Raw genomic sequence first — 14,288 nt, forward strand, 5'->3', positions numbered from 1 at the left:
GATCTCTGATCACTGCAGACTTGACTTCCTGGGCTCAAGTGATCTACCTGAATAGCTGAGACTACAAGTGCATGCCACCACGCCTGGCTAATTTGATTGCGTTTTTTTGTAGAGACAGGGTTTCACTGTGTTGCCCAGGCTGGTCTCAAACTCCTAAGCTCAAGCGATCCACCCATCCGCTTGGCCTCCCAAAATGCTGCAGTTATAGGCATGGATCAACCATGCCCAGCACCTGGGATTTTCAATAAGCCATATGATTTATTCTTCAGTTATTAAGATTTTTAAGTGTACAAATGGTTTTTAAATGCAATGCTTCTCAAATAAAATATTTTTATGAATAGAGTTTTACTTTTAGATTGTCTAAGCCTCATCCCTAATTATCTGACCTTCATTTTTTTTTTTTTTTTTTTGTTTTTGTTTGAGACGGACTTGTTACCCAGGCTGGAGTGCAATGGCGTGATCTCGGCTCACTGCAACCTCCGCCTCCCAGGTTCAGGCAATTCTCCTGCCTCAGCCTCCTGAGCAGCTGGGATGTGCCACCATGCCCAGCTAATTTTTTGTATTTTTAGTAGAGACGGGGTTTCACCATGTTGACCAGAATGGTCTTGATCTCTTGACCTCGTGATCCACCCGCCTCGGCCTCCCAAAGTGCTGGGATTACAGGCTTGAGCCACCGTGCCCAGCCCATCTGGCCTTCATTTTATAGGCGAAATTTTTTTCACTTAGAAAACCAGGAAGCTTAAACCAGATAGTATCTTGGATTCTTTACTCTGTTGATCTTTATATTTACATTCATCTGGTTTTTGATATTGCTGTATTTAAGTTTACTTCTTGCGTATCACAGTTTTGGAAAAGTTTTGTTATAGATGCAATTCTTGAAGAGGGTATATTACAGGAGAGGGCCTCTTGTTCTACATAATAACAAAAACAGTGTTTGATGAAACAAAGCCTGTAAAGTGAAGAACAAAAAAAATCAGTAGATCCATAACCTAAACGTTTTCCCTTAATTTAAAACATACAGATGTACATTTATTCACCATTTCTGGGGTGATGGATTTAGAGCAGAGACCTTTTATGTGAGTGTTGCTTTGGGTTTCCTGGTAGGAGTTTCATCTTGTCTTTCATGCATTAAACTATATCCATAAGTTGCACCTTAAGCTTCCAGTTTTGGTTTCTTCGGAGTGAGAATCTAGACAGTTTGTCAAGTAATCTAAATACAATGTATGTCTAGATTTTTATCTGCAGATAAAGGTATACTTTCAGCTATACATCAAAGCAGTTCACACAGTATTTAATTTATGTAAACAAGTTTGGGAAGAGATAGTGACTCTTGAAAGGAGAATATGATGGGCATTATAGAAAGCCATTTTAAAGCCACTGATGTTCAGTTCCATAAATATGACTCAGTATTTTCTAGTAAGAGAATAGAGAAGTTGGTTAATTCAACAAGGTAGTATGATAGAAGTCAGCTAATAGACTTAACAGCTAATATAGCATACTAAAAGCAAACATTGACTTATGGGCGCTATATATACTTATTAGAAATTGTGGATTAGGAATATTTTATTCTTCAGTTCTTTTGGAGAAAATGATCCCCCCCTACATCTTTTTATTTTTTTTTAATGCAATTGTTTCTATTAGGAACAGTTTTAACATGTAGAGAAACAGAGAGAAGAGTGAACTCCTTTAATATCTCACTGCACAAGCACTGTTATATGTATGTACCATTCAACTAGACCATTTGATTTGTGTCTGTCATTTTCTGTTACAGATGAAGCCACAATGAATAATCCTAAGCATGTCATTTTGTACTCACACACGTATCTCTTTAGGATAAATTAGAAGTGAGATAGTGAGTTCTTGGTTTTGTTTCCCATTTACATTTGAAACTATCACAAATACCAGCTTTTTAAAAGGATTTTCAGCAACTGAGCATTTGAAGTAAAGGAAAAATGTACTTGTTCTTAAAGAGTCTAAATAGTATGTTTAGTAAACCTGTGTTCTGAAGGTACAGTACATGTGATTCTACACATACACGTAGTTGGTACTGTGTTCTATCACTGTCACCATTTTACCAGTGCTGTAACCTTCTTGATGGTATTTACGTGTCTCTATGTGTTTTAGTGTGTTTTTACACACTATATGCCCTATTTCACTTTTTATTAATGCAGGTGCATTAGATGTAATAACTCAAAATTAATATTCCTCCACAAGTTTTAGCTTGACTATAAGCTTATTTGACACTGCCTAATCAGTACAGAGAATCAGTGTCTTCAGCATAATGCTATGCCTAGTTTATTTTTTTTATCCTATTAAATCTATATGTGGTATTTCTACATTAATCCCTCATTTTCTCATTTATTTCTGAAGTTTCTGATATCCCCAAATTTCATCTGATTTTTTTTTAATAATGTGGCCGTAATGAAGTCCCACTGATATTTAGATTCAAAAACATATTTTCACTGGAATTTCATGAAGTGACTGCCCACTATAACTTTATTACAACATTTTCTCTCATATTGTTGCCTTTATATTCCTGCTTGCTTACATGTTAGTGTTAGTTGTGACATTTATACTTAAAGATCTTTTGTGTGTGTGTATGTGTGTGTGTGTGTGTGTTTACACGTGCACGAGATATGAGGTCTTACTCTGTCATGCAGGCTGGAGTGCAGTGGCATGATCTTGGCTCACTGCAACCTCCTCTTCCTGGGCTCAATCAATCCTCCCATCACAGCCTCCCTAGTAGCTAGAATCACAGTTGTGCGGCTAATTTTTTATGTTTTTGGTAGTAACAGGGTTTCACCATGTTGCCCAAGCTGGTCTTGAACTCCTGAGCTCAAGGGATTTACCAACTTTGGCTTCCAAAGTGTTAGGATTACAGGCATGAGCCACTGTGCCCAGCCAGTATCCTTAAGGATCTTTTAAATGCAAATAACTTACTGTATATGAGTTCATTAGCCTGAATTTCCATCTCTTCACAAGTCCACCATCCCTCATTTGAAATCCTGAGACCACATGTGTACTGGAAAAATTTTTTTTAGAAGTGTATGTGAAATGTTATGTAAACCCCATTGGTTTGTGGCAGCACCTAGTAATCAAACACATTAATATTTCTTGAATGAACTATATTAATATCACACTAAATGGGAAAGACTATAAAAAGCCTCTGTTAGGTCAGATTTTGCCCCCACATGAGTTTGGAGTTTTTTGGATTTTAAAATTATGGTTATGGAGTCATGATCTGCCCGTTTTTCCACTTTAACATCCATGGTATATCTGGCATATCTTTTCATCTCAATGATGTAGACATAGGTAGTTGAGCTGCTTCTTTAATTAATGGTGATAAGGGCTATAAAACTGATAATTACTTCATATAGCTGTGTTAAACTACTTTTAACTTTTCTGGTCCTTAATCTACCAAGTTGTGAAAGTTTTGACATGTTAGCCCTCTTGTTACTGACAGTATACCTTTAATTCATAACTCCAGAATCACTGCTGAGTGGCAGAGTAACATTCTTCTCTTTGTCTCATCATATTTTCTAAAATGGAGTCATTAACTGCCACATATTCAGGGAGATATCAAAGAATTAATGAAATATTTGTAAACCTTCAGTAAAAAAAAAAAAAAAATTGCATCTTAAAGTGTTATTCATTAGAGATTCAAAATTTTTAACAGACAAATAATATTTTTTCCCTTCAATGCAGGTGTTCTTTATACATTTTCCAACGGGGCTCCTCTGTGGAGAAATACGAAAAGCATATGTAGAATTTGTCAATGTCAGCAAATGTCCACTTACTGGATTGAAGGTTGTTTCTAAACGTCCAGAGTTTTTTACTTTTGGTGGTAATACTGCTGTTCTAACACCACTGAGTCCCTCAGCTTCTGAGAACTGTAGTGCTTACAAGACTGTTGTGACAGATGCTACCTCTGTGTGTACAGCACTCATATCATCAGCTTCTTCTGTAGACTTTGGCATTGGCACAGGAAGTCAACCAGAGGTGATTCCTGTTCCCCTTCCTGACACTATTCTTCTACCTGGAGCCTCAGTGCAGCTGCCAATGTGGTTACGTGGACCTGATGAAGAGGGTGTCCATGAAATTAATTTTTTGTTTTACTATGAAAGTGTCAAAAAGCAGCCTAAAATACGGTTAGTATTTTAAAACCTTTAAAATTTAACATCTGTGTTTAATGTACATGCACATATTCAGGTAAACATTTTGATATTTACTAGCATATTAAGAAATTACTCCCTTCCAGATTATGCATGATATTTATATCTGAAGTTGTCTCAAATAGAACTGTAAGTTCTAGGTACCCAAAAATGGAAAAAAAAATTATGTATACTTTCTTTAGTTGTTTCTATATATAAACTTAATTTATATGATAATATAAATTATTTGATATGATTAAGTACTGTGGACAGAGCTGTCACATAGTAATGGAATTAACAGGTGCCATGTATTAAAATAGGGTGTCACGTGTGTATGAAGACAACCTGCCTATCTGACTACAGTTGTGTGAGTCATCCTTTTTGTTGTTGTTGTTTTGAGACAGAGTCTCACTCTGTCTCCCAGGCTGGAGTGCAGTAGTGCAATATCTGCTCACTGCAGCTCCGCTTCCCAGGTTCAAGCGATTCTCCTGCCTCAGCCTCTTGAGTAGCTGGGATTACAGGCCTGTGCCATCATGTCCAGCTAATTTTTGTATTTTTAGTTGAGACGGGGTTTCGCCATGTTGGCCAGGCTGGTCTGGAACTCCTGACCTCAGGTGATCCGCCTGCCTCGTCCTCCCAAAGTGTTGGGATGACAGATATGAGCCACCACGCCTGACTCAGTCATCCTTTTTTAAGAAAATTACTTTGTTTTACCTTTTTTTTCCCCTAGTGTTCCCCCTTGCCTCACAAGAATGTATGAAAAAAAGGTATGTATTTATAGAATAGATGCTTATGATGGTGTTAAAATAGATGATCACTGAAGAAGTGAACGCTAACTGGCTCATCCAGGGTCTTTGACCTATATTTTGTTCAACAGAATATTTTATTTTGATACCTCCATTGTCATTTTTACAAAATTAACTAGGAGGAATTCAGGGGCTGAGGCAGGAGATTTGCTGAGCCCAGGAAGTCAAGGCTACGGAGAGCCATCATTATATTATTGTCCTCCAGCTTGGGTGACAGAGCAAGACTCTGTCTCAAAAGAAAAAAGATTTTAGCATTTAAATATCAAGGGAGGGGTATGAAAGAGAGTAGTGGATATTCCAGGGAGAGGCTATATATATGTATAAAGATTTACAAATTAGAGACTGGAAACTGAATATAGTTAGTTCAACCAGTGTCAAACTAGTGTAGAAGAAGTAAAGGGGAAGAAACCATTGAATGTAAAGGTATATGGTGAAGAGTTTTGAATACTAGGTTAACGTTTGAATTTTATTTGGTAGTCATTCAGGAGCTTCAGAACCACTATAAAGAAGCAAAGCTGGGCATGGTGGCTCATGCCTGTAATCTCAGCACTTTTGGAGGCCGAGGTGGGCGGATCACTTAAGGTCAGGAATTCAAGACCAGCTTGACCAGTATGGTGAAACCCCATCTCTACTAAAAATACAAAAATTATCAGGTGTAATTGTACGTGCTTGTAATCCCAGCTACTCAGGAGGCTGAGGCAAGGAGAATTGCTTGAACTGGGAGGCAGAGGTTCCAGTGAGCCGAGATCACTTCACTGCACTCCTGCCTGGGTGACAAATCAAGAGTCCATCTCAAAAAAGAGAAAGAAGCACAATAAGAACATTACCATATGAGGATTATTTTTATGTGTTATACCGATGAAGTTTATAAGCAGGGCAAAAAGTTAGACAGGGAGATTAGGGCTGGGCGCAGTGGCTCATGCCTGTAATCCCAGCACTTTGGGAGGCTGAGGTCATGAGATTGAGATCATGAGGTCAAGAGATTGAGACCATCCTGGTCAACATGGTGAAACCCCATCTCTACCAAAAATACAAAAAATTAGCTGGGCATGGTGGCGTGTGCCTGTAATCCCAGCTACTCAGGAGGCTGAGGCAGGAGAATTGCCTGAACCCAGAAGGTGGAGGTTGCGGTGAGCCAAGATTGTGCCATTGCACTCCAGCCTGGGTAACAAGAGCGAAACTCCGTTTCAAAAAAAAAAAAAAAAAAAAAAGCCAGGGAGATTAGTAGTTTCCTTCCAAATTGGATAGAAAGACTTGAACTGGAATTAGGCTGTGTAATTTTACTTAATGTATTCTATGGATTTTTAGAGTATAAATGGTCCTGAGAGTGATCAGTTTTTAAAATCTTTATTTGGAATTAGATAATTATTACATAGAGACTCTTAGATTAAATGTGCTTTTTTTTTTTTCTTCAGCCACAGGATATTAAGACACACTGCAATTATTTGTACTAGTCGGTCTTTAAATGTACGGGCTACTGTCTGCAGAAGTAATTCTCTTGAAAATGAAAAAGGCAGAGGAGGCAATATGCTAGTCTTTGTGGATGTGGAAAATACCAATACCGTAAGTTGGTTTAAAACTAAATTTTGTTTTTAATTATATTTGAAGTATTTCTTTAATTTTTAGTAGTGTTCTTCCCCACCTCCCCGCTTTACAAGACAGCCTAAGCTGGGGATTTTAGGAATGTTCATGTAGAATAGTGTGAAATCGTCTTAATTCTTCATTAGATTTGTAATTTTATCCCTTAGTCTCTCTTCAGATAAAAAGATCTGACATTAATATGGTGCACACTGATATGCAATATAGTTCCATATGCTAGTAATTCTAAAAGATCTCATAAAGTGCTTTGTAGTCTCACCATTGAGATCTATTGGTGTTACCAAATTGTGAAGTTCTGTTAATATAGCACATTCAGTATTGGTAATCTTCACTTGCACATTTCTAACAGTACCATTTCCTTTATATAATAAATTTCTAAAATATTGCCATTCCTGGTTATGCACTCTAATATAAAAATGAATTTTTTTGAGGCAGGGTCTCACTCTGTCACCCAGGTTGCTTACTGCAACCTCAGCCTCCTGGGTTCAAGTGATTCTCATGCCTGAGCCATCCAAGTAGCTGGGATTACAGGCTCGCACTTGCATGCCTGGCTCATTTATTTGTTTTTTTTTTTTTTTGGTGACGGAGTTTTGCTCTTGTTACCTAGGCTGGAGTGCAATGGTGCGATCTGGGCTCACCACAACCTTTGCCTCCTGGGTTCAGGCAATTCTCCTGCCTTAGCCTCCTGAGTAGCTGGGATTACAGGCACGTGCCACTATGCCCAGCTGATTTTTTGTATTTTTAGTAGAGACGAGGTTTCACCATGTTGACCAGGATGGTCTTGATCTCTTGACCTTATGATCCACCCACCTCGGCCTCCCAAAGTGCTGCGATTACAGGCGTGAGCCACCGTGCCCGGCCTTATTTGTGTTTTTAGTAGAGAGAGGTTTTACCATATTGGCCAGGCTTTAAAAATAAATATTCTTGAAGACAAGAGTGTGATCTCATGTTTAAAATAGGACCTTAGCATTAGGATGATTCAGTTCAGGTACTTATTTGAAATATTACTGAATTCTGTAATGTTTTTTACTTTAACTTCATAAATTTGTAAGGTCTTTGCTTTCTAGAATAGGGTTAATATGCTATACTTTGGTGATCTCCCCCCCAAAATCAATATTTTTATAGTAAGATTGAGAATGTTTTAATAACTTCAGATTAGCTCTTAGGAAAATAAAAAAATTATGTGCTGTTTAAATAATTTCATATGTACTGACCATATATTAGGATTCTGTTTTGTGAGTTTTTGTTGCTTGTTTTTTGCCTAGTAAGAATATCTCAGAAATAGTAGAGGAAAAAAAAAGAAAATGCTGTAAATTTGATTAAAAATTGACAACAATTTTTGATCTTTTAAATACTACCAGTAGCTCATTGTGATATTCTTTAATAACTCAATTCCTTTCAAAACTTTAAAATTTACCACTGAGTGTGCATTATAGTTGAAAATACTTCTGGCACAAAATATTGATGTCTCTGAAAATGTGTAGAAAGGGATTTAAATATTAAGTTTTTAAAAAATGTATGTTGTAATTGCATCTTATGTTAATTGACATTGCTTTTGGTAGCAGCATCTGAATTTTGTTCTCATTGGAACATTCTGATTTAGTTCTTCTAAATCCTGTCTTTTTTTTTTTTTCTAACAGAGTGAAGCAGGTGTTAAAGAATTCCATGTAGTGCAGGTATCAAGTAGTAGCAAACACTGGAAGTTACAGAAATCTATAAATCTTTCTGAAAACAAAGGTTTGTGCATTTTTCTTGCTACGTAATAAATTTTGAAATTTTATTACTTGGTTTTTCAGAATAGTGCCAGAATTTTAGATTATTAGGATTAACTTTTTGAGCATTAAATTGTGATTTCATTAGTTTACCTAACTATAAATCAAATTACCATTTTGATCCAGTCGTTTCCATTTTTTTATTCCCTTCCATATCTTTTATACTTGTATTTTCTTTTTTTTTTTAATTGTAAAATTAATGCTTGGGTACATGATTACTGTCAAAAATTCAGCGAGGGCTGGGTGTGGTGGCTCATGCCTGTAATCCCAGCACTTTGGGAGGCCACAGCAGGCAGATCACAAGGTCAAGAGATTGAGACCATCCTGGCAAACATGGTGAGACCCTGTCTCTACTAAAATACAAAAATTAGCTGGGCATGGTGGTGCACGCCTATAGTGTCAGCTACTCGGGAGGCTGAGGCAGGAGAATTGCTTGAACCCAGGAGGTGGAGGTTGCAGTGAACCAAAATCGTGCCATTGCACTCTATCCTGGGTGACAGAGCAAGACTCTGTCTCAAAAAAAAAAAAAAAAAAAAAAAAAAATTCAACCAGTACAAAATATATAGACGAGATTATGGAATTTTCTCTTTGTTTCCATTACCACTGGTGGGTTTATCTGTGAATAGCTGTACCTACACACTGACTGGCTTTTCTGTGAATTCTTGTGTTTATATAACGTTCTAACAAAAGAATATGTACCAGAAATGTGCTTAAAGTACTATTTTAAAAATGCCTGCATTTGCGGGAAACCATATAGTGGAATGTGTTCATATAATAATGGTGGTATAAATCATGCATATGAAACATACTGAAAGGAAGTAAATGCTAGCGTGGCGAGATTATGGGCTTTCTAGTCCCCATTTTCTGATCTTTCAAACTTTTTGTTTATCTGAGATATCACATATATGAATATATATATATGCATACATGGATATGTATTTTGAGAAAATTGAAATTAATCTTTTTTAAGAGGTAACTTCATTGAGATAAAAGCAAAGATGTTCTTCATTAAACATTATTTAAAATTACAAATTATTTTTTATTTTGACAAAGGAAGTGTAAATAATGAATTGGATTTTTATCATGTGATGAACTGAGTAACATCTTTGAAATTTCCCTTTTTCTTCCAGATGCCAAACTTGCCAGTAGAGAGAAGGGCAAGTTTTGCTTCAAGGCAGTAAGATGTGAGGAAAAAGAAGGTGAATTCACTTTACTTTTACACTTTACTAAATGGTCATTTTATATTTTATGCCAGTGGTATGATTAGTTTGTTTTCCCCTGTTTTTTAGTGGCCACACAGTCCTCTGAAAAATATACCTTTGCAGATATCATCTTTGGAAATGAACAGGTATGCAAGTAAGCATAGTAGTGTTTGATTTTAAAAGTCATAGTTATGGCATATCTGGCAATTTTGGCAAGACTTGTCACAGTAATTCCCAAACTCTATTTTTTGGAGACAGGGTCTTTTTGCTCTGTCACCCAGGAGTACAGTGGCGCAGTCACAGCTCGCTGTAGCCTTGACTTCCCAGGCTCAAGTGATCTTCCCACCTCAGCCTCCTGAGTAGCTGGGACTACAGGCATCAGCCACCACACCCACCTAGTTCTTAAATTTTTTATAGAGACCAGGGTCTCACTCTGTTGCCCAGGCTTGTCTCCAGCTCTTGAGCTAAAGCGATCTGCTTGCCTCAACCTCCCAAAGTGCTAGGATAACAGGTGTAAGTCATCACACCCAGCCTCCCCAATCTCTTTGGAGGATAAACACTTCAACTTTATTGAGTTTTGCAACCTGCCTTCAATTCCCAAAACAAACCAAAAATGCTAATGGACTATACCATTTTAAGTAGTAATTTAAACTTAACTTTCTTTTGAGACTATCATATGAAGTAAATATAGTTCTTGGGATTTTTTTTTTTTAACAGCAAGGTTATGTGAGAGAACTTTTCTGTTAGGGAAAGTGGTCACAATGGAACATACAGATGATAACGCTCTGAAATCTGGCATATTGTATCATTCTGAGACCCAAATTAATAAGGTAGATACATAAGGCTCTATTGTGATTTTAAAGCTATTACTGTCTAGGGCAGTGATATTCCATCCTAATTATGTATAAGAGTTACGTAGAGGCCGGGTGCGGTGGCTCATGCCTGTAATTTCAGTATTTTGAAAGGCTGAGGCAGGAGGAGTTCAAGACCAGACTGGGTGTCAGAGACCAAGGCAAGACCCTGTCTCTTTAAAAAAAACAAGAACAACAACAAAGCCTCCTAGAACAGTAGTCAAAGTTTCGAAATATGTATAAGTTATCAGAAGTCTTGTTAATATGCAAATTTTAATTCTATAGGACTTGGGTAGATCCTGGGGTTCTAAATCGTTAAAAACTCCTAGATGAGATTGACATTGTTAGCCTGCAGACTATAATTGGACCTTGAAGGTTTTATAAAAATACAGGCTTTACCCTACCTTTAAAGCTCTGGTTGATTATATCTTGGGTGGACTTGAGGAGTATGTATTTTTAAGCTATCCCTGAAGATAATCTGAAGTAGAGACCTGCTTTGAAAAATACTGAATCTAGGGTATAAAAGTTCATATAAAACTATTAATGGGATGATTTCTTCATTTTGCTCATCTTCTTGATAATTCTAAACATCCTTATATTTTTATACTTCTTTTATCATTTGCTTTCATCTGACTCATCATTACTATCTTTTTTCTATTGAGGAAATAGCTATTTAGAAATATTTTAAAGTTCTAAAAGCTCATTAATTTCAAAACATGCATTACTTTTGGAGATACAGTGTTTTCTGAATGGTTGAATTTTCAGGACTTCAGTTATTTTTTATTACTATTGTTTCTTTAAAAACTTAAAAACTAGAAACATCAGCGGGACTCTTATATTGTAATTTTTATTGTATTTGTTGTTAAATAATTTTGTGTAAGAGCATTGAAGAAGGCAAAAACAGGCCAGGCATGATGGCTCATGCCTGTAATCCCCACACTTTGGGAGGCTGAGGCGGGCAGGCAGATACGAGGTCAGGAGTTGAAGACCATCCTGGCCAACATAGTGAAACCCCATCTCTACCGAAAATACAAAAATTACCCGGGCATGGTAGTGCATGCCTGTAGTCCCAGCTACTCGTGAGGCTGAGGCAGGAGAATCGCTTGAACCCAGAAGGTGGAGGTTGCAGTGAATTGAGATCGCCTCATTGCACTCCAGCCTGGTGACAGAGTGAGACTCCATCTTAAAAAAACAAAACAAAACAAAAAAACGAAACAAACACATTTTTTAATTTGATGAATCTTGTTGAATAAATAGAACTTGCCGAGCATTACAGATTAATGAGAAAACTATGGGGACAGTGTTTTACCAGAAAAAGTTCACATGTAAGGAGAAAAATGTATATATTTATTAATATTTAATACTTATTTAATAATTAACTTGAAGTTTAACATCTACATAGTATATACATAGCCTGTAATACAGGAAACCATAAATGTAAAGATATTATGTAGCATAGTGCTTTATTAATTTTTAGTGCTTTATTAATTTATTAAGGGAAATTCTGGAATTGAGTCAATTTAAAATTCTTTTCTCATGCTTCCATTGTTTAAACATGAAATCCAAGTTAATGCTAATGATTCTGTTTGCATTCTACTTCATTAGATATTGCCTAGGATTTAAATGGGAAGTATTTCTGTTATTTTTAAATATGGCTTTTCAACATTTTCTTAGCAATACCCATTCATCCTCCCTACATACTTGGAATGTCAAAGCTGATGTCATGGGACTGTAGTTTAATTGTTTTGGGGTGACAGCTTTAAGATTCAGAGTAACTTGCAGCCAGGCACGATGTCTCATGCCTGTAATCCCAGCATTTTGGGAGGCGGAGGCAGGCGAGTGCTTGAGCTCAAAAGAGTTCCAGACCACCCTAGTTAACATGGTGAAACTGGCAAAACCCTGTCTCTACAAAAAATAGAAAAATTAAGTGAGTGCGGTGGCATGGACCTGTAACCTATCTACTTGGCAGGCTGAGGTGGGAACGTTGCTTGGGCCTGGGAGGTGGAGGTTGCAGTAAGCTGAGATCTCACTACTGCACTCCAGCATGGATGACAGAGTGAGACCCTGTCTCCAAAAAAAGAAAATTACCGTAATTTGTATCAAGTCTTTTGGATGTTAAGGTGGCTCCTGTATTCAACTACATTGACAAGAATTATTGAATAAGTCTTTTGGGTATATATAAGTTATAGAAATACAAATTTTGGCAGGATATATTTAATTTAAACTAAATATGAATTATACAAAATAAATTTTGACAGAACGTAATTAAAAGCATTTATGAAGACAAGTGATTTTCTTTTAACAGATAATAAGTTCAGCAAGCCCATGTGCAGACTTCTTTTATCGAAGTTTATCTTCTGAATTGAAAAAACCACAAGCTCACTTGCCTGTGCATACAGAAAAACAGTCAACAGAGGATGCTGTGAAACTGATTCAAAAGTGTGGTGAGGTGGATTTGAATATTGTCATATTATGGAAGGTATGTGCTACTAAATTATTTCAGCAAGCCTCACTTACAGATACTTGACTCTTAAGCTGAAGAACGAGTGTATATTGCTATTTATATATTTTTATTTTTATTTTATTTTTTTCTTTTTCTTTTTTTTTTAAACTGCATTTTAGGTTTTGGGGTACATGTGAAGAACATGCAAGATTGTTGCATAGGTACACACATGGCAGTGTGATTTGCTGCCTTCCTCCCCTTCACCTATATCTGGCATTTCTCCCCATGCTTTCTGTCCCCAACTCCCCACCCCTGCTGTCCCTCCCCTATTTTCCCCCAACAGACCCCAGTGTTTAGTGCTCCCCTCCCTGTGTCCACGTGTTCTCGTTGTTCAACACCTGCCTATGAGTGAGAATATGCGGTGTTTGATTTTCTGTTCTTGTGTCAGTTTGCTGAGAATGACGGTTTCCAGGTTCATCCATGTCCCTACAAAGGACACGAACTCATCATTTTTGATAGCTGTGTAATATTCCATGGTGTATATGTGCCACATTTTCCCTGTCCAGTCTATCATCGATGGGCATTTTGTTGATTCCAGGTCTTTGCTATTGTAAACAGTGCTGCAATGAACATTTGTGTGCATGTGTCCTTATAGTAGAACGATTTATAATCCTTTGGATATATACCCAGTAATGGGATTGCTGGGTCAAATGGAATTTCTATTTCTAGGTCCTTGAGGAATCGCCACACTGTCTTCCACAATGGTTGAACTAATTTACACTCCCACCAAAAGTGTAAAAGTGTTCCTATTTCTCCACATCCTCTCCAGCATCTGTTGTCTCCAGATTTTTTAATGATCGCCATTCTAACTGGCATGAGATGGTATCTCAATGTGGTTTTGATTTGTATTTCTCTTATGACCAGTGATGATGAGCATTTTTTCATGTTTGTTGGCCTCACATATGTCTTCTTTTGAAAAGTGTCTGTTCATATCCTTCGCCCACTTTTGAATGCGCTTGTTTGTTTTTTTTCTTGTAAATCTATTTTAGTTCTTTGTAAATTCTGGATATCAGCCCTTTGTCAGATGAGTAGACTGAAAAAATTTTTTCCCATTCTGTTGGTTGCCGATTCACTCTCCTGACTGTTTCTTTTGCCGTGCAGAAGCTGTGGAGTTTGATTAGGTCCCATTTGTCTATTTTGGCTTTTGTTGCCAATGCTTTTGGTGTTTTGGTCATGAAGTCCTTGCCTATGCCTATGTCCTGAATGGTTTTGCCTAGATTTTCTTCTAGGATTTTTATGGTGTTAGGTCTTATGTTTAAGTCTTTAATCCATCTGGAGTTAATTTTGGTGTAAGGTGTCAGGAAGGGGTGCAGTTTCTGCTTTCTGCACATGGCTAGCCAGTTTTCCCAACACCATTTATTAAACAGGAAATCCTTTCCCCATTGCTTGTTTTTGTCAGGTTTG

The 14,288-nt window shown here is 37.1% G+C and overlaps 1 protein-coding gene across 3 annotated transcripts in view; it reads left to right on the plus strand.

The window, feature by feature from the left end:
• Positions 1-14,288, plus strand: part of TRAPPC8 (trafficking protein particle complex subunit 8) — a 110,939-nt gene that overhangs the window by 76,874 nt on the left and 19,777 nt on the right. For all 3 annotated transcript variants that reach the window (XM_039463804.2, XM_039463805.2, XM_074383644.1), the window contains 6 exons: positions 3,706-4,148; positions 6,373-6,520; positions 8,197-8,293; positions 9,459-9,527; positions 9,618-9,676; positions 12,687-12,860. In XM_039463804.2, the coding sequence (XP_039319738.2) occupies positions 3,706-4,148; positions 6,373-6,520; positions 8,197-8,293; positions 9,459-9,527; positions 9,618-9,676; positions 12,687-12,860 (990 nt within the window). The remainder of the gene's footprint in view (positions 1-3,705; positions 4,149-6,372; positions 6,521-8,196; positions 8,294-9,458; positions 9,528-9,617; positions 9,677-12,686; positions 12,861-14,288) is intronic.

The sequence above is a fragment of the Saimiri boliviensis genome, chromosome 13 (genome assembly GCF_048565385.1).
Source record: "Saimiri boliviensis isolate mSaiBol1 chromosome 13, mSaiBol1.pri, whole genome shotgun sequence".
NCBI classification, from domain to species: domain Eukaryota; kingdom Metazoa; phylum Chordata; class Mammalia; order Primates; family Cebidae; genus Saimiri; species Saimiri boliviensis.